Consider the following 27,336-nt stretch of genomic DNA (forward strand, 5'->3'; position numbering starts at 1 on the left):
CTGAGGCCAGGTGGGCAGAAAGGCTGCCCAAGTGGCACCTTGGCTGGGGCAGTCTGGAGAGGTGCGGCGGGCACATTCCCCTGACCTGAGCTCACAGCCCTGAGTCCTCCCAGCTTCCACCTGCAATCTGAGAGTGAAAAGCGACCCAGACTCACTCTCTTGTGAGCTGGGCCAGTAGAGATGTTATGAATCCCAGAGCAGGCTTCTAAGTGCGCCTGCCATTTATCCTTACTTAATGCTGCCACTCTTTTCAAAGTTTTAGAAACCACAAAAAACATTTGGAGTTATATTATTACTTTATTTTCCTTTTTTTAAATGTTATCATTAAAGTCATCCAACATACAGATATTCCTATGGCTCCTTACACATTTTCTTCTATCTAAAGTTAAGTATTTTAGCTATGAGACGAAAATCATCCCATTAAAACAGCAACGCTTCTGAAAAATGGGTTTCATGTTTACATGATGGGAAGTCGACTCCCCATCGACCTACTAAAACTCCTTCAGTCCAGAGCTCTAGGAAGACGGCTCACTACCACGCGGGCCCGAGCAGAGAGAGGGCCCCAAAACGACAAGCGATGGGGTTAAACTTTTGAAACAAGCAACTTCTTTATTTATACAGAATAAGAATACAGAAGAAAAGCATCATTTTCCTTTTAGCCCTTTTATTAGTGTGTTTTGCCTCCACCCCAGTTACTGCCTACCAAGCGGCTATGAATAGTAAAAACCAGCTGATTTAAAGTCCCTGAAATGCATGCAACTTAAAATTCCCTAAAGCAAACCATCAGTTCCCAGTTCCCGCGTCTGCTGCTTATTTCGTGGAGGCTGGTGCTGCTGGGTTACCAGCTGTGTCTGCCGTGCTGCTGGGGTCTGGAGCTGCTGCTGCTTTGGCTTCTGCCTGCTGGGTTTCAGTTTGGGGCTCTTCTCCATGTCCGGCACTTTTCTTACTCTTGTCTGCTGCCACGGCCCCCATCTCCATGATTTCCTGCAGCGGCCGATCGGTTTCAAGGGAGCTGGGCTGGAGTTCATAAACCTGGACTTGACCTGGGACATCTATTGCTTTCTGTTCAAGTTTTTCCAGGATGGTCTGAACCTTCCTGACGCCATCTCTCCTGGCCTGACGGACATCAGCTCGTCCTTCGGGGTCTACTGAATCCAGGGCCAGCAGCTCTTTGGTCAAATACTCTTCTATCATCAGATACTTTTTGTCTGTCTTCTTGCCTTCAAAGTTGTCCACAGCCTGCTCCAGCCCCTGTACCTTCTCCAGGATGGCTTCCACTTTCAACACACCCGGATGTTTTGGGGGTGCTTCAGCTTCTCCTGGTTTTGAGGGTGCGGGTTCTGCAGGGGCAGGGCTGGGGGCTGCTCTCTCTTCTGCAGCCACACTCTTGGGGGACGAGGGGACAGCAGAAGGGGCAGGGCTGGGGGGACAAGGAACCTGAGCAGAGGGAACCTTTACTTCTACCTTCTCAGAGGGAGGTGGGGGCTTCTGGGAGACCGGCTGGGACTCTGCCTCCTTACGGATCACCGGAATCGGGATGTGTCCAGGGGGGAGATCTGGTCCCACGGGGCCTGGCTTGCTTTCTGGTTTGTTTTCAGGTTGGGGAACGGGTGAAGGTTCTCGATGGGTCATGGGCTGCTGAGAAGAGGCAAGGACACAAAGACATTTTTAGTAATTGGCTGAGAGTCACAGGCAGTTGTTTGCAGCTATGACTGACTAGAAAGAAACTGGCAAATGGCTTTCGCAAAGTTTAACAGTATAAAAGAGATTTCAAAGTCAACCAACAGCTGCTACAAAATAAAAATATGGTATTAATCATCTCTGTGACCAAACCATTTGTTATGCTTCCATTCATCACCTTGTTCTGTTACCTCTCACTGGATTTTTTGGTAGACGGTATTCCTAGGGCAATGAAAAGAAAACCAGTATTTTCAAATGGAAATACCAAAAACTCATGCTGACTGCTAAGCCAGTTTAACTCAAAGCAAAGCCCTGGGTGAGTCAGACGCTCAGGTAATGCAGCCATGAAGGAATAATTGCCACTTGTCCCCCTTCATGCTGTGTGGACAGCCTCTGTTCAGGGTGTGACCTTCCCACGTCCTGTTTTAGAAAAGTTATAATCTTCTCCCCTAAACTTATGACAGCCTAGTGGTTTCTGCCCAAACTGATATAGTTTTTGAGAATAAGCAAGATGTGCAAAATAGTTAACCCTGTAAGAATGTTGCTTGGCACATCTGCACCAGAGCTAACACTCAGCTGGGCAGCATCTCCGCACTGACTTCTGGCTGCGCAGGCTGAGACACTCTTTAATGTGACATAAACTACAGCCAAATACATATATTTTAAACAGCAAGCATTTATCTTTCCTTTTTTTTTTTTTTTGCAGAAGATTTGCCCTAAGCTAACATCTGTTGCCAATCTTCGTGCTTTTTCCTCCTGCTCGCACTGCCCCCCCCCCCCCCCCCCCCCCCCCCCCCCCCCCCCGCCAAGCCGCAGGACATGGTTGTGCACAGTTGCAAATTCTTCTTTGTGAGCTGCTGCCACAGCATGGCTGCTGACAGACGAGTGGTGTAGGTCCCCACCTGGGAACTGAATCCGGGCCACTGAGGCAGAGTGTGCCAAACTTAACTGCCAGGTCATCAGGGCTGGCTCTATAGCCAAATATTTTTAAATGAGCTATGCCTAAAACAAATATCTTGTCTCTTCCAGCATTTAAGTGAATATCTAAAATTCCTTTAAAAATATCAACACATCCTAATTTCATTAACTGGGAAGTAAGAGTTGGACTACATCATCATAATTATTATTTTTTTAAATAAGAGCAGTGTCGCCTTTATTTTTTATTTTTAAAGATTTTATTTTTTCCTTTTTCTCCCCAAAGCCCCCCGGGGCATAGTTGTATATTCTTCGTTGTGGGTCCTTCTAGTTGTGGCATGTGGGATGCTGCCTCAGCGTGGTTTGATGAGCAGTGCCATGTCTGCGCCCAGGATTCGAACCAACGAAACACTGGGCCGCCTGCAGCAGAGTGCACGAACTTAACCACTCAGCCATGGGGCCAGCCCCAGACTACATTATTTTTAAAGTACCCCCAACTTAAACTATTGAAGTCTACTATAATGAATGTTCAGTTAGGTCACATCTTTGCAAGCCTCCAAAAAGGGATCTTTGAACAAGCTATAAAGGGAGGCCACACAAACAAACAAGGTGAAGGGAAGTGGAAATAGGATTAAACACTGTTTCAGCAATTGAAGGAAATATATGGGAAAGAGAGGAGGGGAAGCCTCCAGCTCTGCAAGTGGGCACCTCTTTCCCGGGATTACTGGGCCCGAGTGAGGACTTTGTGGACACTTAGCTTCTGATGCCAGCAACCTCCTTTTCCAGCCAAACTCTCTTGCAACCCAGACATCCTCAACTTTGACTCTTAACCCTCAGGAACCAGCCACACGCCTCTCTGTGGGTTTTAAAACAATGGCTGGGTGAGAAGTGACTTTAGAAATACCTAAGAGGAGGTACTCTACGGCTTGTACTCTTCAAAAATGTCAAGGTCATGAAAGCAAAGGCAGGCCGGGGAACTGCTCCAGATTGAAGGAGACTAAAGAGAAATGCCATCTAAACGCAGTGCTCATGATCCAGATTACAGCCTGACACAGGAGCAAATTCCTATAAGGGAGACTTGAAAATGGACTGTGTATTACACAATAACATTGTAGACTGTTAAATTTTCTGATTCTGATAATTCCACAGTGATTGTGAACAAGAATGCCTTTTTCTTATGAAAATACTCGAAGTATTTATGGGTAAAGGGGCATGATATTTACAACTAAATCTCAATTAAAATATATAGGTGATATATATAGAGAGAAGAAATGACAAAGCAAATGGAGGAAAATATTAATAAACAGTGAATATGGGTGAAGAGCATACTGGATTTCTTTATATGATTCGTATAACTCTCCTGTAAGGTGCAAGTTATTTCCAAATAAAAAAGCTAAAAAAATAAGAGTAAAAGGAGAGTGATCTCTTAGAGGGCCCAGGACAGTGTCACTATTTATAGTAAAAAGATACCCTGTATTTGTTTACAGAAGGACTTTCTTCTAAAAACTATGGCGGAGGAGCCGGCCCAGTGGTGCAGCGGTTAAGTTTGCATGTTCCGCTTCTTGGTGGCCTGGGGTTCGCTGGTTCGGATCCTGAACGTGGACATGGCACCGCTTGGCAAAAGCCATGCTGTGGTAGGCATCCCACGTATGAAGTAGAGGAAGATGGGCATGGATTTTAGCTCAGGGCCAGTCTTCCTCAGCAAAAAGAGGAGGATTGGCAGTAGTTAGCTCAGGGCTAATCTTCCTCAAAAAAAAAAATTAAAATTAAAAAATTTAAAAAAATTAAAACTGTGGCAGAGAATTAACTCAGCTGCTCAAGTCACAGCCAGAGGAGGCTCAGGGTTGCAGAATGTTCTACTGCTAAGGTACAAGCTGATAAAACTAGATGACCTCCTCCTCCAGGAACCAGACCCCCACGTGTCTCCAATGAAGGATGAGTGGACCAGACCCGTGCCTGTAACTTTCACCAGGCCGGAAGGTTTCCCATCCACTCAGCCGGCTGGCTCATCAGCCAGGCAATCTGGTCCTCTACCGCAAAGGAGAAGAAAAGTGTAAGACACAGTCCCTGTCCCCAAGCTCAGAGCCAAGCTGAAGTGAGAATATGAACACTTTTGAAATGCACAAAATCATCACATGCTGAACTGTAAGGGACTCACAGGAGACGCCGTGAGAAGGATGAGCGGGCTTCACGGAAGAGGCAAGACCAGCGTGTTCCTTGGAGGATGGGGAGAACTTGGGTTGTAGAGACATTTCAGGGAGGGGTTTGGCATGAGCAAAGGCTCAGCGGTGGGAATGACAAAACAGGCTTGCAGGGTGAGAAGGGCCATCAGTGAGGAAGGCGACAAGCTGCCTGGAGGAGGCGTGACTGGGCTGTGAGGGGGTCTGAAGGGTCCTCAGAGGGTGTGGTGGGCACTAAGACACCAGACCCCCAGGTTCTGCCCAGCCATTTCCCATCAGGGTGGCTGGCACTCTGCCTCTAAGGCAGCTGCAATGAACAATGAGCAAAAGCTGTAGAAAGTACTACAGGTTCACAGCCCTCGTCCTGCATTTCTGCTGACAACCTGCCATTTCCAGGATCTCACTTTCCCCCAGATAAGGTGTGTAAACTAGGTGGGGCTGAGGGGAGAATCAGGGCACCTGCATGGAGCTCCTCAGCCCCTGGAGAGAGGCTGCTGTGGCCAGTGTGCTGACACCAGCTCCCGTACCTGAGGCCTGTCGACCACGGTGTGCACACGGAGGGGCGAGGGAGAGTGCACTGGTGTGCTGCTTCTGGCTGGAGAGCCCTCCCGGCTGGATGCACCTCGGACAGGCACCCGGAATGGGGATGCTACTTGCGGGGGCCGGGACTCCCAGTCATCCGCCTGGATCTTGTGGTAGACGGGCTGGTGGGTCTGGTATTCACCCTGCTGAGCCGGGTAGTGGATCTTCTGGGCTTGGTGGGAGGGGGGCTGGGCTGCCGGCCGGGTGGCGTTCTGCTCGTGGATCACGGGGATGGGGATGTAGCCCCGGGGAAGCTGGTGGCTGCCCAGGCTGCCCCGTGCGGAGGAGGACGGCAGACTGGCCGAGGAGGATGAGGACGAGCAGTCCGAGGCAGCCGGAGACTGGGATCGCTGCAAGACACAAGGGTAGAGGCCTGGCCCTGAGACAACCTTCAACCTGGCCCTCCGACTCGCCTCCACTGTGCGCCTGCTCAGTGCAACAGGTTTAACAGGACCTCCCAGCTGTGAGCCTTTCCGTTTTCAAGACTGGGAGCTCGGAGTCAAGAGGCCTGGGTTCAAATTCTTAAATGCCCCACAGCTTTCTGAGCCTCATCTAAAACATGGAAAAGCGTGCCCCCTCCCTCACTGGGCTGGCTTGGAGATTCAGTAACATAATCTGTATATGTGCCTTAGCACAAGTGCCAAACACAGGAGGTGCTCAATACATCCCCATTTGCTAGCATTCATCACTCCACTCCCTCCTTCCTCAACCCTTTCCCTGCTAATCTACAGAGAACTCAGCTGGGCATTGAGAACTGCGTCCCCTGTGTGGTCCAAGGCAGGCAGGCCCCTTTCCCTGCTGGGTCACCCTCTATTCACCTAGAAAACTAGGAAGGCATTTCCCCAGCTGCTTCTAAGGATCCTGCTAGCTCAAACTTGTTGGTATTTCTGATTGATGTGTCATTTTTGACATTTATAACAAAAACATTACAAATAGAGGTACTGCTTCTCCAAGAAAGGGGTCCCACATTAACAATGATTTGTCACCCCCAAGTAGGCAGTGAAGCCAAACAGATCCAGAATAGAGCCAAGGGAGGCTACCCCCGCTCCTGTGCAGACGAGGAGCTAGATTCTGTGCTCTAGAACAGTGCCAGTGGGCACAACGGGACAGGGTGCAGATGGGAAACACAAGAGGGCTTAGTGCTCAGGCCCCTGCTGGGTCCACTGCCCTCAAATCTAAGAACCGGACGAAGAACTGTTCTTCAGACATGCGCACACTCAAGTTTTTAAGCGTATCATAAACCCGCTGCCTTCCTGACTCCTTATTTTGGATTTCTTTTTAAACTGTGGGACCCTGGGAGGGCAGGTACGCTGTCTCATTTTCACATCAGGAGAGCTCCAGGCAGTTAACACTTATCAGTAAATACTGAACTGAACAAAGTAACAGGGTACCTCTGTGTTTCTGAAATAGAGCGCCCAGTGAGTGAGGAGCATCAAATGAGGAGCCAAAAGGCCGGGCTTCTAGCCCCAGCAACGCCACTTCCACCTTTATGTATTTGGACCAAGCTGTTTACCCTTATGAGCTCCAATTCCTTAACTACAAAAATCAGCCATGATCCCTGCCCAGCTGGAAAAAACACCTGTGAAACACAGGGCAACAATGTGGGGCTGTCTTTGCTGGGTGACCGCTGATGCTGCAGGCCAGGCCCGGATGCCCTGCATCTGATCAGGTACCCGGCCCAGGCCACGGGCAGCAGTCTGAACTCCCAGGCCGTGCCCCACAGGCCGGCATGCCGGGCCTCTTCTTACCTCAGGTCTGTGGGAGGCTGGGGGCTGCGCCACCTCAGCTGCTGTCCCCGCCTGTCCACTCTGTTTATCTGGCTGGGTGGCTTCCGCCACACCCCGCAGAGGTGACTGGGACCTCTGAGGAGCTGCCGTGGCTGCCTCGGTTCGGAATCGCTGCGTCCCAGGCTGGGGAAAGGCAGAGAAAGGGTGTGGCTGCCGGCTCTCGGCGCCATCGTGGAGGACTGGAATGGGAATGTAGCCTGGTCGGAGGCGGGGGTACACAGCATGGCCCTCCCTAGTGGGCAGCAGCCTGGTGCCCTCCCGGGAAGGGCCATTTGCCGAGGATGGCGGTTCCTAAAAGAAAAAGAGAAGAAACACAGACTGGTTAGAAACCAGGAATGAAAGGCTCCTGAAAAGGAAAAAGGATGGTGCTGGGTGCTCCCCTCTTCGAGGGTGACACCCCACAGTGTCAGACAGGACGGCTGAGCACAGGGAGCATGGCTGCGCCCCCTCTTCTGTCAGTCACCTCCTCCCCTATGGAGGCAGCTGTCTGGCCAGCAGTTTAAGAATTAGGGGCATCAAGAAAAAGCCGGTGAGCTGAGGTATCTGTTGAGCACAAGAGAGGTCCCAATTTCCCAAACTGGTACGACAGGTTTCTTTTCTGGCTGACAACCGGGCAGCAGTGTACGTAGGAGAGCCAGTGCCTGTCTCCCAAACCTTCAGAGACCCAGATCAGAAGGTGTGAGGAGGATTCAACTCCAACTCGCTAGATTATCGCCAGCTTCTCTGCTTCCTAAAAGGTCCTCACGTTTCCTAACAATACAGAGTTGTGCTGGACCCAAACACAAGCCACAGCTTGGAAATCTTTGCAGAGAAAGGGCGGCAGGGGAAGGCTGCCTCCTCAGAAACACTTTCAGAACAAGCGGCAAGAAAGGGAGATACACAGGGAATACAGAAGCAGCACAGGATGAGGACAAAAACCCGGGGATTAATTGTGCTGGTCTTACGATGCCAACAAAGCCTGCTTGGCCAGGCGGCTGGGGTCCCTCTTATGTCCTCTCATGAAGTTCTCCCTTCAGCAGCCTAGCTATTTTGGGACCCTTGAGAAGGCCAAGTTCCAGATGTACCACAGAGAAAGATCTTGTTTCAGACAACAAGGCTGGCCAGTCACTCACCGGGCAATGTCATTTCTCACCAAGTAGAGCTGGGCGACCCGAGCCAGGGACCCCCAAGGCTTTCAGTCCTATCTCTTGAACACTAGAGGGTCCTTTTACAGCGGAGGGGGCTATGGATGTGCGCCACTTACACACATCTGAGTGGATCAACTATGAGGAAGGAGAGTGATCCCTCCTTAAGGAGGCCTCTCTCTGAACTGGAAACAAACGCCAGAGGCTGAGCATCCATGAGCTTCTCGGTGTAATCCCCACTGCTGCAAAATGGGTCACAAGTACGGACAGCCAGGAACTGTCCTGCCTTCTGAGTGATGGACCACTGTAGTTCTGCCTTGTTTCTGCAGTTGTGTGCACCAGGTGGCTGACCCTGGAATTTAGCCCTTTTAGACCCATTGACTGCTTCCCTCTTGCTGAGACCCTGCCCCGGGAGGGCCTCCAGCATACAGGAGAGGCAAGGGTGTCACCGTGTCCTTGGGGACAATAGCAGACAGGCACTCTCAGATTAGAATACCCACGTGCTCAGGGCGGCGGCATTACTTTAGCCTGCTTTAACTGTCAGGTCACCCAAGAGCAGGGAGTGGGTCCAGGCCTCACATTCAGAACCGAATTCCTGCTGAGAGACAGGCAGCGAGAGGCACTGCAGAAACCCTGTGCTGCTCAGTACTGACTCCTGACACGTCTTGCGGGCACTGTATCCACTCAGTGGGGCACTCTTCCTTCCAGCCTGAAGCAGGGGCAGGGACAAGTCCTGGAACATCTGTCTGCTGGCTGCCCAGGGGCACTGTTTCCTCCCAACCACGCAAAGCCTCCCGCCTTCTGCACAGCCCACGGAGCTGGGCAGTCAGCAAGCCCTCATCCACAGACCACCTCCTGTAAACATCCTGCTACCGAGCTGCTGGGTACCATGGGGTTACCAAAGCAGCAAGGCACAACCCCTGCCAGTGAGGGGCTTACAAGATGGTGTAAGGCTCCATGAAATGACCAGAAAGCAAAACCACCCGGAGAACATGGGAGGCCCTGCAGATGGGGAACACCATGGGCTTTTCTAGCTAGGATGGCGCCATCCTAGACAGGGTGCAAGTTTATTCTTACCTCTACTAGTAACAGTTCTGGGGTAATTCTCTTAACCTCTGTGAGGCTTAATCCCCTTACCTAGAAAATGGAGCTAGCAATATCTACTCCACAGGCCTGTTGTGAGGTTTTATGAGAACATATCAAGAGGGATGCCCAAAAGGTCGAAACGCATGTGAGTTCCCTCCCTAAGGCAGCAGGGGATTATGCTACTCAGACCCCAAAGTGTCAAAGGAATCAAAACTGAAGGACAAAGTTAACTGACGGTGATTGGAGACAGGATGGTGGCTGCCCCTGACGGAAACGGTGATGCATGGCAAGGGTCTTGAAAGAACCTTCTGAGGGCATGGGAATGTTCTAAATCTTTTTCTGGGTGGTGGTAAATGGATGTATACCTATGTACAAATCTATTGAACTATACACTTCCCTGGCACCCCCACGCTGCTCATTCCTGCCACCTGCCACCCACACTATCTGGTTTTAACAGGTGAGAGCTGCCAACCCCACCATCTCTGCACAGCCGCTGCGAGCTGCGCCTCCAACTCAGAATCTTCCAGGGTCTGGAAACCTTAGCTGGGCCTGGCTGAGGCTTGGTTCCTCCTGGGGGAAGCCCATGAACCCAGAAGGCACTGGAGCTGGCCTGCCAAGAGCTGTGCATGTTATGCATCTCACTGAATATACTTTGTACCTCAGTTGAAAGAGAAAAAGGAAGGAAGGAGGGAAGAAGAGATAATGAAGAGCAATTCTGCCTGCCCAAGGGACTGTGACAGCAGAGACTGCTTCCTAGGGCCAATATTCGACCTGGGGCTTAGAAGTGCCACGTTTGGGCCAGTAGAGGAAAGCATGTGGTCACTGTAGGTGGGGGCGGGGGTGTCAGAGTGGCGGTGGGAAAGGGGGTAGCACTAGAAGGTAAGTCCTGAGCTGAAGAAGATAAGGCTGGGAGCCCAGAGGGCTGAGCTGCAAGTGAGGCTCCACGTCCACTGTCCTGAGAGTTGCTGACAAGAGATGCCCCAGCAATGTGGGAGGAACCGAAAGGAGAAACTAGGACACATCAGGAAACGAGAGAAGTCAGGGATGAGAGTAAGGAAGTAAGGGCGAACCAAGGACCGAGGGCAATGGAAAGGAAAGGAAACCGAGGCGGCGAGATGGAAAGGCTGCCATGGCTGGCAGGACAGGAGGAGGAGCGAAGGGAAGGGGCCATCACCAAGACTCGAGTTCTGAGCCTGCAACCAACTAAAAATGATGCTGTGAGCTGGCACAGACTGGAAGGCAGGGATGGTTAAAGGCGGCCTGGAGGCAGGTTCTCCTACAGTCCTGAGGTCTGCGCTCCAGCTTCTGTGTGAATTAACAACCCATTTATGCCATTTAATAAAAAACCACAGGAGCCGGCCCCACAGCCAAGTGGTTAAGTTCACGCACTCCGCTATGTGGGCCCAGGGTTTTGCTGGTTCAGATCCTGGGTGTGGACATGGCACCGCTCGTCAGGCCATGCTGAGGCAGCATCCCACAGAGCACGACCAGCGGGACCACAACTAGAATATACAACTATGTACTGGGGTGCTTTGGGGAGAAAGAAAAGGAAAAAATAAGATTGGCAACAGATGTTAGCTCAGGTGTCAATCTTAAAAAAAAACAAGTTTTTTTAAAAAGAAAAACACACATCTCTCCATGAGCCTCACATGTAAAAGAAGGCCGGCCTCCCCTCTACTCTGGTGGGGTCTTGTTTAGAAAAACACTGCTTTAGGTAAGTTAAAAAACCACATCAGGGGCCAGCCCCGGGGCCGAGTGGTTAAGTTCAAGACGCTCTGCTTCAGTGGTCCCGGTTTGGTTCCTGGATGTGGACCTACACCACTCATTGGTGGCCATGCTGTGGTGGCATCCCACAAACAAAATAGAGGAAGACTGTCACAGATGTTAGCTCAGGGCGAATCTTCCTCAAGCGAAAAAAGAAAAAAAGAAAACCACATCACTTTTACAGAATAGAAAACTAAACACTTCTAAGTGAATGAATAGTTTTAACCAAAAATGAAACTCCTACCCACAATAAGGCCTGTACCAGGAATGCTGACGCCACCTTCTAATGTTTCTACTCTGCTATCATTAGAGCCCTGTCAATAGCAAATGCTTCAGCTTTTATCAATAAAAAGCACTGCCTGAAAGAGTTAAATTGCCCTTTCTATCTTCTACGGTGTTTTCATCACAATGTAGTAAAAAAAAAAAAAGATATTTTTTAAATGAAAAAAGTAAAAAAAATGTGTAATATTTATGATTTATCCTAGAACATGACTAGAACATGTCTCATCAGTTCTGTAAGAAGTTTTCTCAAGTTCAAGCACAAGTCCAGAAAAAGCCCTCTGCTTACAGCAGCATCTTCCATGTAAGACTCACTATGCGCCCCACTGACTTCAACGGGGACTGGGGAATCCGCCTTCCTGGGTTCTGCCTGTGTGACCACGTGACAAGGCCCACAACCTCAGTGACTGCAGACAACTGTGAGCCTGCCTCCCCGGCTCGGTCTGCCTGCAGCTTCTCAAGGACTGATGATGGTACCACAGGAACCATTCTCCAGGGCAGCTTAGCTCATTATCCTTATCTTTGGGCAAAGACATCTGAAATACATACCTATAAAATCCAATTAGGAAATAAGAGCCAGCGTCCTGATGTTCATGGCTTATCTCATCACATTATTTATAAAATGAATTCCTTAATTCTTCTCCCTTGTTTGTGCACTGCCTTGAAATCCTGAGGCGTGTCTCAGAGGGCACCAAACAACTCCATGAGATGCCCAAGATAAAAAGTAGGAACAATTACCCCAGATGAGCCAAAATGTGCCTTATTAAGTACAAGATATTATTATGAGAAAAGCCTTGGGGTCAGGTTCTAAGTTTGGGCGAGACTTTAGGCTTATTACACAAGTCTTGCTTGCTTAAGAGCGCGTCTAAACTTCGCTCCCGGTTTTTAATAACAATGTGGGCACTAAGGGGACAGCTAGGAGACACAGAAAGAGACTGTGCTTGGTCTGAACCCTGGATCCGCCCCTAAGGATGTGTGCTACATAAACAGCTCACATCCCCCCACTAGACCTTAATTTCCTCAGCTGTAAAATGAAGCGGAGGCCCAGATGTTCTGTAAAGCAGTGGTTCTCAGACTCTAGGGAGCACGAGGAGCACTCAGAAAAGGCAAAGGAAATGCAGACTATAAGCCCAACCCCAACCAAGTCTGATTCGGTAGGTGTGTGCTGAAGCCCAGCCATAACTACACTGAGAAACGGAGCTAAATGAAGTTCCCTCCAGCTCTGACATTCTCTGTGGCCTCTGATTAACTCTGAACACCTACATAAAGCTCAAAAACAAGGAAAAGTTGATGTCACAGAAATATAAAAATGACCACTCTTAACTGCACTCAGTTAAATCACATCAGAAATTGCTGGAAGTCAAGGTGCCCCAAAGCTTCACGTACCAAATGAAGAGGAGGAAGCTGCTGAGCCCTGGGAAGGACTCCTATGTCTTACAAGCAGGGCAGGAACATAAAAGTAGGGCAGGAACAACAGTCCTTGGTCTCGTGCCAGGCACATGCCCACCACTCTGCTGGGGTGTCACGCATTCACGGCCTTAGCTGCTTTGGGAACAACTGGAGAGCAGGGTTTGCCTTGACCCACCCATAAATGGTTCCCTATACAGAGAGTGGCTTCTGAACCCTGAAAACAGCCCCTGGGTGAGCCCCCACCTCCGCTCCATGGTACAGTGCTCTCAAAAGATGGGCTCAACACCTACAAAGCCCAGCTCCCGCCAGTGTGGTCTGAAGGAAGGTAACAGCAACAAAAGGTCACTCTAAGCGCTGCCCCACAGCACTCGCCTTGACAGCCCTGGGTCTCAAGCAGGATACAGATTCCATTAACTAGGATTTTAGGCCAGATGAGCCTTCACACTGGTCAAGTGCTGACTTTTACCAAGGACATTTCTAAGCGTCTAAACAAAGAAAAAAAGATGGAGGGAAATAGGAATCCTGAAACTCCCCGTGTATCTAGGACTTGCATCAAAATTAAGTGGCTTGGCTGAGCTCTATTAGGGAGAAAACAAAAGAAAAACTGCTTTCTAAAATACAAATAGAGTTGAGCTTCAACATCCTACCAAAACTTCCCATTTGGTTATTACAGGCCATAGAAATGAATCAACTATTATTGCCAATTTGAAATATAAACATTTATTTGCATCCCCACAGCCAAACTTAAAATTCCTCAGTTCCCACTGGATAGTGATCCCACTGTTCCCAGCCGTGTTTGGGGCACATAATGGAGACTGGGTAAATTCTGAATAATAAGAGAAGTCTATATTCACTGAAGTGCGATTACTGTGCTCCTGGTAAGACAAGAGTCTGTGCTGCCCACCAACTCCGTAAGCAATCTGGTCCCAGGTGACTGGAGGCTTTATCTGATGCGCCCTTTATTAAAGTATATATACTCTGTCCTGGGATTACTAAGATGGGTGTCCCTGTGTGTTTCTACCGGGGAAAACGTTTTTAGAAGATGAAACTCAACATTGCTTCTTTTTGCAGCTGAGCCCAAACAGGGAGGAAGGACCCAGCACGAGCCCCTGTCTTCAAGTTGCATCCGGGGCTCCAATACCGCCCCGCTGCTCACCAGCTGCGTGCCCTCAGACAGGACTCCTTGCTACTAAGACTCAGTTTCCTGAGCTGTAAAAATCCCCATGCCTCCCAGGGATTTTTGCAAGATTTAAGTGAAATAAGGCACGAAAAAGTCTTCATAAACCCTGAGCTGCTCCATGACCTACATTATCATGTTCCTTTATTCCACAGATGGACCAGCTTTTCTCAAGCAACAGTTGGTGGACCTACTGTTTATAAAACTGTAAATTTGTGTCTAATTCCTAAGTGGTCTCATCAAGTTGGTAATGAGCCTGTTAGAGTTAGAAGCCCCTTTATCTGAGAGTCTTAAAAGCACTAATTAGCAAGGATGCCACTTTCTCTGCTGAGAACTATCTAAAGTTTCACAACTCGGAAGCAAACCGCTAACAACAACTCTAGGGGCCAGAGCCCTAAACTCCCCTCTCCCTCCAGCAGGCCCCAGGCAGCTCCTCTGAAGCGGCCTGAATTGTGGACAAACTCCCTGCTGAGAAGCACCCACTTGCACTAATTGTGGCTCACATCACATCAGAAATTGCACTCATGCCCGAGGCCCAGAGGAAAAAGCTAAGCCAGGCTGGGGCAGGAGGATCCACCTGGGAGCAGAACATGAACTGCTAGCTCCCCAACATGCTCACTGCACCCCCCATCAGGGCATGTAAGGGGCCTCCAGGCACCACTGACCACAGCTGGGTATTTCCCCTGCTGGACTGAGTGCCGGGGGCTCAGAGTCAGCATCCAGCCTCCCCAGCCTCCCAGCCCCTGAAGCCCTTCTCTAGGATTCCATGTAGCAGATGTGGCCCAAGGTCACATGGGAAGTCACTGCAGATCCAGGTGAAGAACCCCAGTCACCAGACTCTCAGCTCCTAAACTGACGGCTTCCGGGAAATTAAAAACTACCTACTTCCACTTCAGAAAAAAAGAAAAAGAATAGGGACAGCTGCTTTAATAAATCTAAAGCCCTTGGGGCTGGCCTGGTGGCGCAGCAGTTAAGTTCGCACGTTCCGCTTTGGCGGCCTGGGGTTCCCCGGTTCGGATCCTGCGTGCAGACATGGCACCGCTTGGCAAGCCATGCTGTGGTAGGCATCCCACATATAAAGGAGAGGAAGATGGACATGGATGTTAGCTCAGGGCCAGTCTTCCTCAGCAAAAAGAGGAGGATTGGCAGTAGTTAGCTCAGGGCTAATCTTCCTCAAAAAAATAAAATTAAATAAATAAATCTAAAGCCATGAATCACAGATGGAAAAGTAGTGAAATTCCCATATCGGGAAGCAAAGTCTGTCTGATTTCAAAGAAACCTCCTCATGGTACATTTCCATGGGTTTCTCAAGGCCTTGTCTCGCACTAAGGTGGAATCACCTGGTTCTTCCATCTGCTAGATGCACACCACGCAAGTGTTTGTTGGCATCAGCGTGCAAGGCTTCAGCCATGCATTTTGTACAAAACACAATTTCCCCAAAGAAAAAAGCTCCAGTTCATCAACTGCAGCTCAGGCAAGGGGAGACCATCTCTGACCGATGTTGGCTGCCCTGGAGGGAATTCCTGGGGGGGACTCTCCTCCCCACCCTAAGCAACTACTCAAAGCATGCCTCCTCCAACAACCATACTCCTCCGAGGGAGGGCCATGACAATTAGAAAACCCCTCCCTTTCCTTCCTTCCATGGTGACATTTCCACCCCTTAGAGCTGAGTCCAGAATGGCTGTGCAGATGGCTGGCCCCTCGTTAACATGGCTCAGTTTCCCCCCAACACCAACTAGGCACCTAGCTCCTGCTGGCAGTCTTCAGGCCTGCACAGAGATTCGTAGAGACTCTCCCCTCAAGGAGTCGGGGTTGAGGGTAAACACAGCACCCCGTACAGCACAGGGCAGGAGCCACAATTCCCCTGGCCTGCTTAGGGTGAGGGAGCAGGCACGAGTCTCCAGGTGATGGGGCTGTGGGCTGCAGGTCTGGCTAAGGCTCCAGAAAGCCAACAGCCTTCATCTGACGCCTGGGCTGCACCACCGAGTTACTGCCCAGCTACATACCACCCTCACGAGGGGCACAGGAACTCCAGGGAAGGGTGCTGAGGGTGGAAGGAGAGCCAGCTAAAGTGGTACAAGGGGGATAAGAGGAGGCCTTGCTTCAGAGAGACTTCAGGCCTATCTGGGAGCAGACAGACCAATATCCAATCAAAACTGTCTACCATGTGGGGAAGCCAAACACCCCTCTGTGAACCCCCTCCGCTTCTTACAGGAGGCTGTGATCATTCCCATGGACCACACACACCTGTCAGGCCGGGCCCTGACTCATCGCTTTCCACGCACCAGCCCCCTTGATGCTCACAACCTTGCTAGAAAGTACTGCTGGATGCCTGTTTTACCGAAGGGGAGACTGAGGCTCAGAGACGGTGAGTATCTGAGATCACCAGAACCCAGGTGTGTCTGACGCCAAGGTCAGGGACTGCCTTTCGCTATTATCATCCTTTCATGACTCCTGCGCCATCCGTACACTGTGTGATGAGAACGGTTTGTGGCTAATGTCTTCAAACTCTTCATCTTCCTGGGGCAAAACGCAGCAGGAGGGAAAGCATTTCACTTGGTCCAGTCGAGCTGGGCTGAGGCTCAGACCTGGAACATTCAGTTCGAGTGCGCCCCGGGTCAGGGAGCCAGCGCTCGGTGCTGAGTCACTGCCTGGCTGAGGCAGGACAGCGAGAGTGAGGGCACTCGGCTCCATTCTGAGTCACCACGGCCTCAAGACTCCACATGCGCCCAGGGTCTAGGACGAATCCGGAAGATACAAAAAACCAAGTGGCTGCCTTCTCTTCTGCACACGCATGTGATTTCCTATCCTCCCGCTGTTTGGATTTTTAAACTATTCATTCATTCATTCAGTGTCCTAGAAGAATTTAAAATAACTGAAAAAAACTACAATTCTACTTTAGTGAACACCAAAGCAGTTATTTTGAAATAGGAAATGTCTGTTCTCCAACAGGATGCTAAGGAACTTTCAGTGGAAAATCTCACCTCAATCGCTGGGACACAGCTCTGTGCTGGGAGCTCTGGGGCAGCCGAGCTGGGTTTTTTTGTTTGTTTGTTTATTATTATTTTTTTTTGAGGAAGATTAGCCCTGAGCTAACTCCTGCCAATCCTCCTCTTTTTGCTGAGGAAGTCTGGCCCTGAGCTAACATCAGTGCCCATCTTCCTCTACTTTCTATGTGGGATGCCTGCCACAGCATGGCTTGCCAAGCGGCGCCATGTCCGCACCTGGGATCTGAACCAGTGAAGCCCAGGCCACCAAGAAGTGGAACGTGCACACTTAACCGCTGCGTCACCGGGCTGGCCCCAAGCCGAGCTGTTTACAGGCTCCTGATGCAGGCAGTGGGCAATCTGCAATTCGGGGCTTTTCTGAATTGACAGTGAATAAGCAGCTTCACTATGCAATGTCTGGCCTTACTGTTGGCCACACGGGAAAAACGCAAAACTGAAGAGAGACTCCTTTCACCACGCTCAGGGAGTGCCAGGGCTGCCCTCGGCGCAGCTGTGGATCGGCAGCATCTGGCTGCTCTCAGCGCCCAGGCTCTCCAGCAGGCCTGCTCCAAGATGCTGTGTCACTGGTAGGGACAGAAAAGACCTTCTCCAGACCGTGAGGATGAACTCAGGGAATCAATAGTGAAGTTCTTCGTGTAGAAAAGGCCATTCAGAAATGCGATAAAGAGGCACCAGCTCCTACGGGACATCTGGGAGACCAGGACAACAGTGTAGCACGTGGGAACCAAGAGAAGGCTTCCCTCGACACACACACTCCAGTCTGCGCTTCAACACGGGCGCCTTTTCTTTAACCGCCCGTCCACTCCGGAGCCCAGGCCCACGTTTTACTCTTCTCCACACAGAATCATTCGATTTGTACTGAGCCTGTGGATCCTGCCAGGCACTGAGAGGCAGAAAGATGAAACAGATGCAGACGCTGCCTCCGGAACTCTCAGCCCACGGAGACATGACCCCAAGGCAAAGCAGAAAAGTGCTGCCTTTTGGAGGAAAGATTCAAATTAAATTAATGAGGAGTCCAGAGCAGGGACAGCCTGCTTCTAACCCGAGACAGGCAGGAATGCTTCACGGAGAATGGCATTGAAGCAGGCAGAGCTGTCCTCTATATGGCACTTAACATCATGCCTTGCACAGAGCAGGCACTCAGCAAATTTCAGATGGGATGAAGGAGGGAAGACTTGGGCCCATCTCCTAAGTGCAGACCCAGGCTCAGGAAGTGAGCCAACATTTCCGATCAGCTGTACAGACACAGACCCAGGGCTGTTTATTCCCGAGGCTGTGGCTGGCGGGCTCTGAGTATGAAGGACTACAGCCTGGCCCACTCTGGGCAAGTCTTTCAGGCTTCCCCAGTGGGGGTAAACCTCTGGCCACAAGACTCTTTTTGTTTTGTCATAACTGACAGGCCTCAGGTCAAGAACATCCCCTCTCCAAGTCTATTTTCTCACGCATAAGATGCACCTAGTAGGTTCAATCTTAGAGAACTGCTTTGAAGATTTAAAGAGATAAGGTTTGTAAAAGCATCCACCAATGTCTGGCACATATATATAAACACGTTGACAGACAAAAAAATATTAGGTTCATTCCTTCCTAAAGAAGCTCTCTCTGATTAAGCTTTCACAAACTGCCTGGCTTCCTGAAAAGCTGCCAAGGCCCCCAAAGAAATCTTTGTAGAAATATGCAAAGACTTGGTAACACCAGGTATCTCACAGAGTCACACAATGCCAAGCGAGGGGGGGGGATCCACTTCCACATCTGCAAAAGGAGGGGATGTGCTTAGATTCCGAAGTCCAGGTATGAATCTAAGAACTGAGGCAGAGGAAGACCCTGGGGCTGGAGGCTTGATTCACAGGCAACGGGGAGCCGGGAAGGGCTGCAGATTTCCACAGTCAGGTATGATAGAGCTTTCTTTAGCGTTCATTAGCACTAGGGGGTCCTCAGAGATTCCTCATAAGCAAGGCCTTTGTCTTCTGCTCCCAGTTTTTCTATGTAAGGTGTCTTAAATACTTAAGAACAACATTAAAACAGCACAAATGTGAAGGAGAAAGAGCAGGTTTGGATTATGCATGGCTTCCTATTTTTGATGATAAACATCAGATCATTTTAAAACGCCAATAGGAAGTAATAAACATGTAGAGTGGTTTATATAAGGCAACCATGTGTCATTCCAGAAACGAGGACAGCGCTAATCAAGCCTCATGGGTGGTATGAAGCTTTCTGACTCACAACCAGCCCTAAGAGCATCAAACAGCTAAGCCTTCACCGGCCCTGGCTAACGTCAAATGCCACCACCATCCTGTGTACCAACTCTACCCTCACAAAGGGCAAACCTACTGTACAAAACAGGGGACCAGTTCTTGCATAAGCCAAACACAGACTGTTCTTTAGAGGGGAAAATGACGGTCTTGGATGAGCTGGACTCCTAAGGCATCTGGCCATGTTCTCTATCCCCAACAAATCACTGGTCATCAGTGGCAAAGGAATTTGCTCTGCCGTAACTGCAACTTGCTGGAAATACAAAGGAAAGAACGGCCACTCATTTCCTGACTGTGCTCTGATTCTGCTGGGAGGCATAAGAGCTTGCAATCGATCTGCCAAAAGCAAAATGATCTCATCTTCAAGAAAATTCAGGAGGCTCTGCTGAACCTGAAGCAGAATAAATGGGTGTCTCTACTTCAAGCATAACTCAAAACATCTCCAATTTCCTCTGAAAGGATATTCTACCCATCTCTCACAGGGCCTGCGTATAATCTGTCAAATTATTACAGTGAGCTTGTGCTGGGAGAGCGAGACAGGAAGGAAACCCCCTGGCTTGCTTCCTCCTGCATAGAGGAGGGTCTTGGGACCACCCTGAGTCTGACCACCTCCCCACACCAGGCACTGCCACTTTGCCGATTCCATCCATCCCCGTGCCACCCCCACATTCACACTCCCAGAGGCCAGCCACCGGGGAGTTTCACCAAGAAGGAAAACGGAGGCTCTGGCAAACGCTCTGTAGGTTAGATGTTAAGCAGGTGCCACTTGAGGGAGTCCAGGGCCTACGTGCAGGCATACACTATGTCACAGGGCCCCACGCACTGCCCCTACAAAATGGGAATGCCGTCCTTCAGTCTGGCTGAATGAGAATCATCATTTTTTGACTTACAGACTTCTGGGCCCTTCTGAGCGATTCAGATTCAACAGGGGGTGGGGGTGGCAGGCGGGTAGCAGGATGACGCAGCTGGTCATCTGTGTTCTTAAAAGGCTTCCCTGGAGACTGCCAGGCTTAGGAATCTGTGCTGGTGACCTCCGAGTTCCGCAAAGCTAGAACAGCCCTGCTCCTTGACGGAGGGGGGTCTCCCTCTGGTCCCGGCGAGGTTTGTGAGGGGGCAGCCCAGCGACATACTCCAAAGTATCCAGCCTCTGTTTATTCAGTGAGGACACCCCAGAGGAGCGGCTGCACCGGAACTGAGCATCTCTTGATTCCAAAGCCAACGCCACCCTCTCTGCCAGGGAAGGGGCCTGGACTGGTATGAACTTGCCAGGGGATTAGCAGGAAGCCCACGTGTGCAGAAAATCGATATCCAGGAAGGCTGCAGGTGGGGAGGTTCAGTGGCTCAGAGTGGAACTGGATAAAGCCCACTGTCTTTGCCTCTAGCTGTCCTGCCTCTGCAATGAAGGGCAAGACACTTGCTTTCACTTGCTCCCTCTGCCAAAACAGGGATAATGAGGGGCCAGCCTGGTGGCACAAAGGTTAAGTTCATGCGCTCTGCTTTGGGAGCCCGGGTGCAGACCTATGCACCACTCATCAAGCCATACTGTGACAGCATCCCACATACAAAATAGAGGCAGAGTGCCACAGATGTTAGCTCAGCAACAATCTTGCTCAAGCAAAAAGAGGAAGATTGGCAACAGAGGTTAGCTCAGGGCTAATCTTCCTCACCAAAAGAAAAGGGGGGGGGGAGTGGATAAAGAGCCACTCTAACCACTTCAGGGGAATGTGGGACGATCAACTGAGGACAGAGGATAAGACTAAATAAAACACCAAGTTCTAGTCTTTCTCTTCTTTCCATAAAAGTCATTCCTTTACCAAAATGGTTAAACTGTAAACACCCAGAAGCTGTGTTCCCCAAAAGAGGCCTTCCTCTGTTTTTCATGCTCAATGAATAGCTCTTTATTGACTGATAACATCCCTTCTTGAAGGTAAGGATGCTTGGAGGGTCCTCTCGGCCCAGGTCCTCCAAAATGACCCTTTTCACATTCCACATTATACACCAGGACCCTTTTCTCGTTATACAATAAGAAACCAATTTCTGATATAAAGTAATACTGAATTTCCACTGTATTTAGTCTGGAGTGAGGTGTACTTCATATAAGTGAAAGTAAATTAGTCACCCAGATGTTCTGTGTGTATCAAAGCACGTGTTTGTAAAGCAAGGCAGTGCAAAGAGCTAATGAAGCGAATGTTTTCTCCTCACGTCTTGGTGCCATGCTGACAAATCTCAAGTAGTTAATTTGGTAAAGAGAAGTCTTTTCCTGAGTTAGTCACATCCAGCCACTACCAAGCAATGACAGCACAGAAGTTACCCACCCACACTAGGTGGTCAGGAGGACACAAAAAATAATCAATTATTCCAGCCCGCACACTTCACAGTTTCATAAAAATTCAAGACACTTCTACCTTCTTCTGAACAGATACACTGCCTGTTATTAGGATTTTCTGGTCCAGTTCTCTGTCTGCTGTTAGTACTAGCTGAGTGACCACTGGAAACACACTTGAATTCTCTGGGGTTTTTCCTCAGTAAAATAAAGAGGTTGAACTAAAACATCTTTAAGCAGCTTTCAACCTTAAAATTCTGACTGTTAAATTTTCAAATCAACTTTTCCAGCGTCAGACTTCTGACTCAGTAGCTCTTACTTTCTACTTGTGGGGAACAATAACAGTAACTCCACCTGTCTTTCCCCTCTTGAAAGGGATAATGAAACCACAGCCTAACCCATCCACCAGATGGGTAACCGAAGATCTCAACTTGCTGGGTGAGTTTCACACTGAAAACAAACTACTGGCAATCTGGGTCTCGTACTGCACTCACAGTGGATATGTTCAAACTTGATCTTCACGCATAACCAAGGATGCCAGCAGACTCTGACCATCCCTGTCTCTATAGGAAGGAAGCCTCAAAATGATAGCTTTTTGGGTTTTTTTTTTTTTTACTACGCTAAAGATTAACATCTATGCACACTGCAGTAATAGGGGGGGTTTGAAAAGAGCATTAGTTTCACCCAACAATGGGCTGACCAGACACACAAAAAAGAATATATAAGTATGCCCAGCCCAGCTAAGTACAGCCTCTTGTACTAATTTTCAGAAATAAATACACAGTTAATCTCTTGTAAATGTAAGCTGCTGAATATATAATGTCTCACTGTTGGGCACCAGAGTGTTAACACTAGTTTTAAGAAAAACGCACATAAAAATGAAGGTGTATAATACAGATCTTTTTTCTAAAATAATGATGTAAAAAGCATTTTTAATTTTGTGAATTTTTAAATCTTCAAAATAACTTACTGGCTCTTTACAGCTTTTATGTTTATTTTGCCCAGACAGCATAACATTACTCTTTCTTTACGTGTATTTCTTTTTCCCAAGACTTTTATTTTGAAAAAGCTCAAATTTACGGAAAATTACAAGAGTAGTACAGTTCTAACTTTTTAAATTAACAGACATTTCAAATTTTTGTATTTTCAAATTTTCATGTTCCTAAGGGTTAAGTAGTACATATCCTTGCATATACGTAAAAGAGGCATATTTCTGCTGTATTCACAAAAGTATTACTATTCAGTTATTTGTGTGTTAGAAACAAACCCTAGGTATTTTCATACCATAACAAGGAAGGGAATGTATGCCATTAAAAAAAAAATCATTCTCTTTCTCGCCAGTGTGAGGCAATGTCGTAAGGCAATGGCCAACTATGAGACAGTCTCACGTATTTGGTTTAGAAACTGCCTGGAAGAAGAGCATCTTGTTTTTAAACAAGTCACACTAGAACATATTCTTCTTGAAAACGGTTTCAAGCAATAATACAATTCTAATTTCAAACGCAGAAAAGGGGAAAAAAAGGAATGTATTCACATCACTCTCCTGAGTCACTCTGCGCCTGAGACTGGAGAGCAAAGTCAAGAAGCCCCTCAACCAAGTGGGGGACCTTCGGGGGTCAAATTCCTACGAGACCACCACCCAAGCCTGCGAACCGGCCCCTGGCGCCCACGGAAGCGCGAGCAGCACAGCGAACCCGGGAGCTCAGCCCGGGGAGCGGGCGGCGGCCGAGGCCGCGGCGGGGCCTGGCCCGGGCCTTCGGCGCTGACCAAGGCCGCCCGCCCCTCCCGGGCCCTCGAATCGAGCTGGTGGACCGGACGTGGCGCCACCGCGCGGGTCGCACTTCCCGGGCCGACCCCTGGAAACCAAATGCGGCCCGGGGAGGACAGTCCCCTCCGTGGCCCTCCCCCTCGCCCCGACGCCGGCCAAGGGCGAGCCCGGAGGGGCTCGTAGGGGCGCCGCGGGCCGAGCCCTGGAAGCCGGCGTCCGCCGGGGGACCGTGCGTCCCAGGTGGCCTTCACCGCCCTCCGGGGCCGGGCGCCTCGCGTCCCCGCAGCCCGGCGCCGTCCCCCACCCTCGCCGTCCAGGGGGCCGCCGGCCGGCGCAGCACGGGCCTGGCTCACCTTGGGGCCCTCGGGGGGCACGCGCGGGTCATTCCACGTCGTGGTGCGGCTGTTGTGGTCCACGAAGAAGGGCCAGCCGGTCTGCGGGTCGATCTTGATCTCCCAGCCGGGGGGCAGGGGGTCGCGGTCGCTGGCGCCGTTGCCGGACGCCATCTGCACCATGGGCGAGTGGGTGGCAGCGCTCATGCTGGGTCGGGGTCGGCCCGGAGGGGCGGCCGCCGAGGTGCGGGGGTGCGGGGTCTCGGGGTGCTGGGTCGCGGGGTGCCTGGTCTCCAGGCGCCGAGTCGCTCACTGGCTGCGGCCGGAGCAAGAGCCGTGCGCGCCGCCGACGTGTCCGGGAAGCCGGCGCCGGGCACCTTTATGAATTAAAGGAGGGGGTGACGTGGCCCGAGAGGGGTGGAAGTGTCTGGAAATAGCCTCCTCGCTGCCAAAGGGGAAGGAGGAGATAAAGGGAGGTAGCAACTGGCCGGCTAGAAACTTCTGGTCCCATCCAGAGAAGTTGGCGGCGGCGCGAGCTGGATGCGGAGCTCCGCCCTGAGTCATTGGCTATAATCGTGGCGGGGCGGGCCGGGGGCGGGGCCTCAGCCCGGCCGCCCCCCCCACCCTCCCCCACCCCCACGCTCCCCCACCCCCACCTCTGTCCCCGCCTCCCTCGCCCCCCGACAGGAGACTGGGGGTCGGGGGGGCGGTCCCCGGGCTGAGATCGCCCAGGGGTGGGTGGGGGTGCTCGCGCACCTGCGGCCAGCGGGCGGGACGAGCAAGCCCCGAGGCCATCGTCTGTGCGCCCAGGGCCGGTTTCGGTTTCCAGACTCGCTCCCTCTTCTTGAAGCCGCGTGGGTGTTCCCGGGACCCAGAGTCCGCGAGCCCGGTGCCTGCTGCCGCTCCTTCGTATAAAAACAAAGTCATCGTTAGCCTTTAAAGTCCTTGGTCTTCAACTAGAGCCTTGCCCCCGACCCCCACCCGCTTTGCTCCCTCATATACTGATACTCAGGGACACGGGCGTCCTTCAGTTACGTTTTAATCACTTTTTTTCACAGGCTCAACCGCTGTCCAGAAGGAGGTTTGGAATGTTGATCTGACACCATAACGAAGCCAGGGAGAAAATGGAAGAGCAAATGGAAACTCACCTGCCTGCCTTTTGAAACCCAACGAAGAAAGATTGCATCAGCTCCTGGACCTCATATCTCAAATATAGAAACTCTCGTTGCAGTGAACAACTTTAAAGAAAAATCACATCCTTTGGGGTTTTGGTCTTTTTTATGGTGGAGGCTGATTCTTGCTATCCTCAATCTTGACCTTATTTGGGAAGTGGAGACCAAATCGATGCATGAAAAAGTTTTGTTTGGTTGATTCAGTGGTGGTTGCACTTGTAGCCTCAACAGGGCATCCCCATTCCTCTGGGAGAGAGAGAGGGTGCTCCAGATAGAGAACGTTTCAGAGCTTCCACTTTAGATCCTTAGGCCTGCAGACTCATTCCTTCCCCCAGAAACATTTTGAGATGCTGCCTTGCACTATTGTGGGGTCCAACTTTCCAACTCAAATTCAGAGAATACCCGGGGACCCTCCGCAACACCTTTTGTCTCTTTCTGCCCTCAAATTACTCCTTTTGGAGCAAATGCTAGAGAGGCCTGCTGATTATTTCCGGTGGAATGGTTCCCACTTACATAGGTTTACTTATCAGCTTTGAAGTCCAAAAATGCAGTTTTGTGAAAACACAGAGGTGATTAAGCTACAGGGACTGACTCAGGTCACAAATACACAAGAGACTGATGTATAAACCCAAATGCCAGTGTACTAATTTACCATCAGAAATATTACTTTTGAAGGAGCTGGAGCCTCAAGTTCATTGGTCAGTGTCTATCTGATTCTTACTTATATCTGAAGCTCTGAGCACCGGGCTGGGCCCAGAATCCATATTCAATAAATACTGATGTTTATTGAAGATTGAATCCAAAGTGAATTTTTATGTCTATCTTCTTCCTTTGCTCACTTAGCTTTCCACTTCAACTACAGTTTAAACACTGAGAGCATTCTTTCCTGGCTTTTTTTTTTTGCTAGACAGAAGCAGGGAGGAAGCAGGTTCCTCCAGGATTACCATAGCTGCTTCTGAGAGTTGTATTCCACTAGGGGCTTCAAATGCTTTTGTCTAAAATGGAGCCATAAATCTTGGAGTGCTGGCTGGAAGAGGCTCCTCTGAGCCATGCTGGATAACGAGGAAGATGTCTGTCCTTGGTGGCTTTTTTCTCTCTAGGTCTTAGGACTCTCATTCCCCGGGTGCTATGGACGGAATGCTTGTGTCCCTCCAAAATTCAAATGTTGAAACCTATTCCCCAATATGATGCTAATAGAGTTGGGGTCTTCGGGCAGTGATTAGGTCATGAGGGCAAATCCCTCATGAATGGGATTAGCACCCTTGTAAAAAAGACCCCAGGTGGGCTGGCCCCGTGGCTGAGTGGTTAAGTTCGCGCGCTCCGCTGCAGGCGGCCCAGTGTTTCGTTGGTTCGAATCCTGGGCGCGGACATGACACTGCTCATCAAACCACGCTGAGGCGGCGTCCCACGTGCCACAACTAGAAGGACCCACAACCAAGAATATACAACTATGTACCAGGGGGGCTTTGGGGAGAAAAAGGAAAAAATAAAATCTTTAAAAAAAAAAAAAAAAAAAAAGACCCCAGGTGCTGCCCATTGCATAGTGGTTAAGTTCAAGCACTCAGCTTCAGTGGCCCAGAGTTGGTGGGTTTGGATCACGGGTGTGGACCTACACACTGCTCATCAGGCCATGCTGTGGCAGCGTGCCACATGCAAAATAGAGGAAGATTGGCACAGTTGTTAGCTCAGGACCAATCTTCCTTACCAAAAAAAAAAAAGAAGAAAAGACCCCAGAGAGCTCCCTTGACCCTTCTGCCATATGATGACACAGTGAGAAGATGTCTGTGAACCAGGACACAGGGCCCCTGCCAGACACTGAATCTGCTGCTTCCTTGATCTTGGCCTTCCCAGCCTCCAGAACAGTGAGAAATAAGTTTCTGTTATTTATAAGCCACACAGTCTGAGGTATTCTGTTATAGCAGCCCAAGCAGACTAGGGCACCAGGCCTTTGAGAGTTCACTTGCCCAGATCAGAAGCTTAACTGTGACCCTGGATTCTCCTTTCTCTCTTACCATCCAGTCGTCACCAGGTCTGTAGATTCCACCTCCTCAATATTCCTTGATTCTGTGCACTCTTTCTTTGGCGCCACCAGCCTGATCCAGGTCACCCTTATCTCTCATCTGGACTCTGGCAACAGCCTCTAATCTTGTCTGTGTCCAATCCATTGCCCACATGGCAGCAGAGTGACCTTTTTCAAGTACAAATGAACCATATCCTCTCTCTGGTTAGAATGGTTTAATGGTTCCCATCGCCCTCTCTATGTCCAAGTCCACACTCCTTGGCCTGGTGTACTCTGGCCCCTTCCTCCCTCTCCCCGGTGCGTGTTCCACGCTGGCCCTGCTGAACTCTCTCAGGCACACACTGCGCTTTCTCATCTGCACACATTCTTCCTCCGCCTTCTCCCCAACCTGCAGCACCTCGCACTCCCTTTGCCCGGTTGACTCCTCTTCATCTCCAGGTATCACCTTTGCCAGCACTCTCCTTCACTGTCCTAGTCTGG

At 50.1% G+C, this 27,336-nt stretch overlaps 1 protein-coding gene across 7 annotated transcripts; it reads right to left on the reverse strand.

Annotated features, from left to right (window-relative positions):
• Positions 1-277: 277 nt before the first annotated feature.
• Positions 278-27,121, reverse strand: BAG3 (BAG cochaperone 3). Of its 7 annotated transcripts, none has more exons than XM_070482233.1 (7): positions 26,849-27,113; positions 24,813-25,082; positions 24,421-24,569; positions 23,686-24,109; positions 7,106-7,435; positions 5,303-5,707; positions 278-1,635 (listed from the first exon to the last, which is right to left on the reverse strand). In XM_070482233.1, exons 4-7 carry the CDS (start codon positions 23,869-23,871, stop codon positions 811-813), a joined length of 1,746 nt encoding a protein of 581 aa, XP_070338334.1. In that variant the 5' UTR covers positions 23,872-24,109; positions 24,421-24,569; positions 24,813-25,082; positions 26,849-27,113; the 3' UTR covers positions 278-810. The 7 variants fall into 7 exon arrangements, with proteins under 7 accessions (XP_070338334.1, XP_014704711.1, XP_070338339.1 ...); XM_014849225.3 differs by having other exon boundaries at positions 278-1,638; XM_070482238.1 differs by lacking the exon at positions 24,813-25,082 and having other exon boundaries at positions 26,849-27,121.
• Positions 27,122-27,336: the final 215 nt, after the last annotated feature.

Source organism: Equus asinus, chromosome 2 (assembly GCF_041296235.1).
Source record: "Equus asinus isolate D_3611 breed Donkey chromosome 2, EquAss-T2T_v2, whole genome shotgun sequence".
Classification (NCBI taxonomy): Eukaryota; Metazoa; Chordata; class Mammalia; order Perissodactyla; family Equidae; genus Equus; species Equus asinus.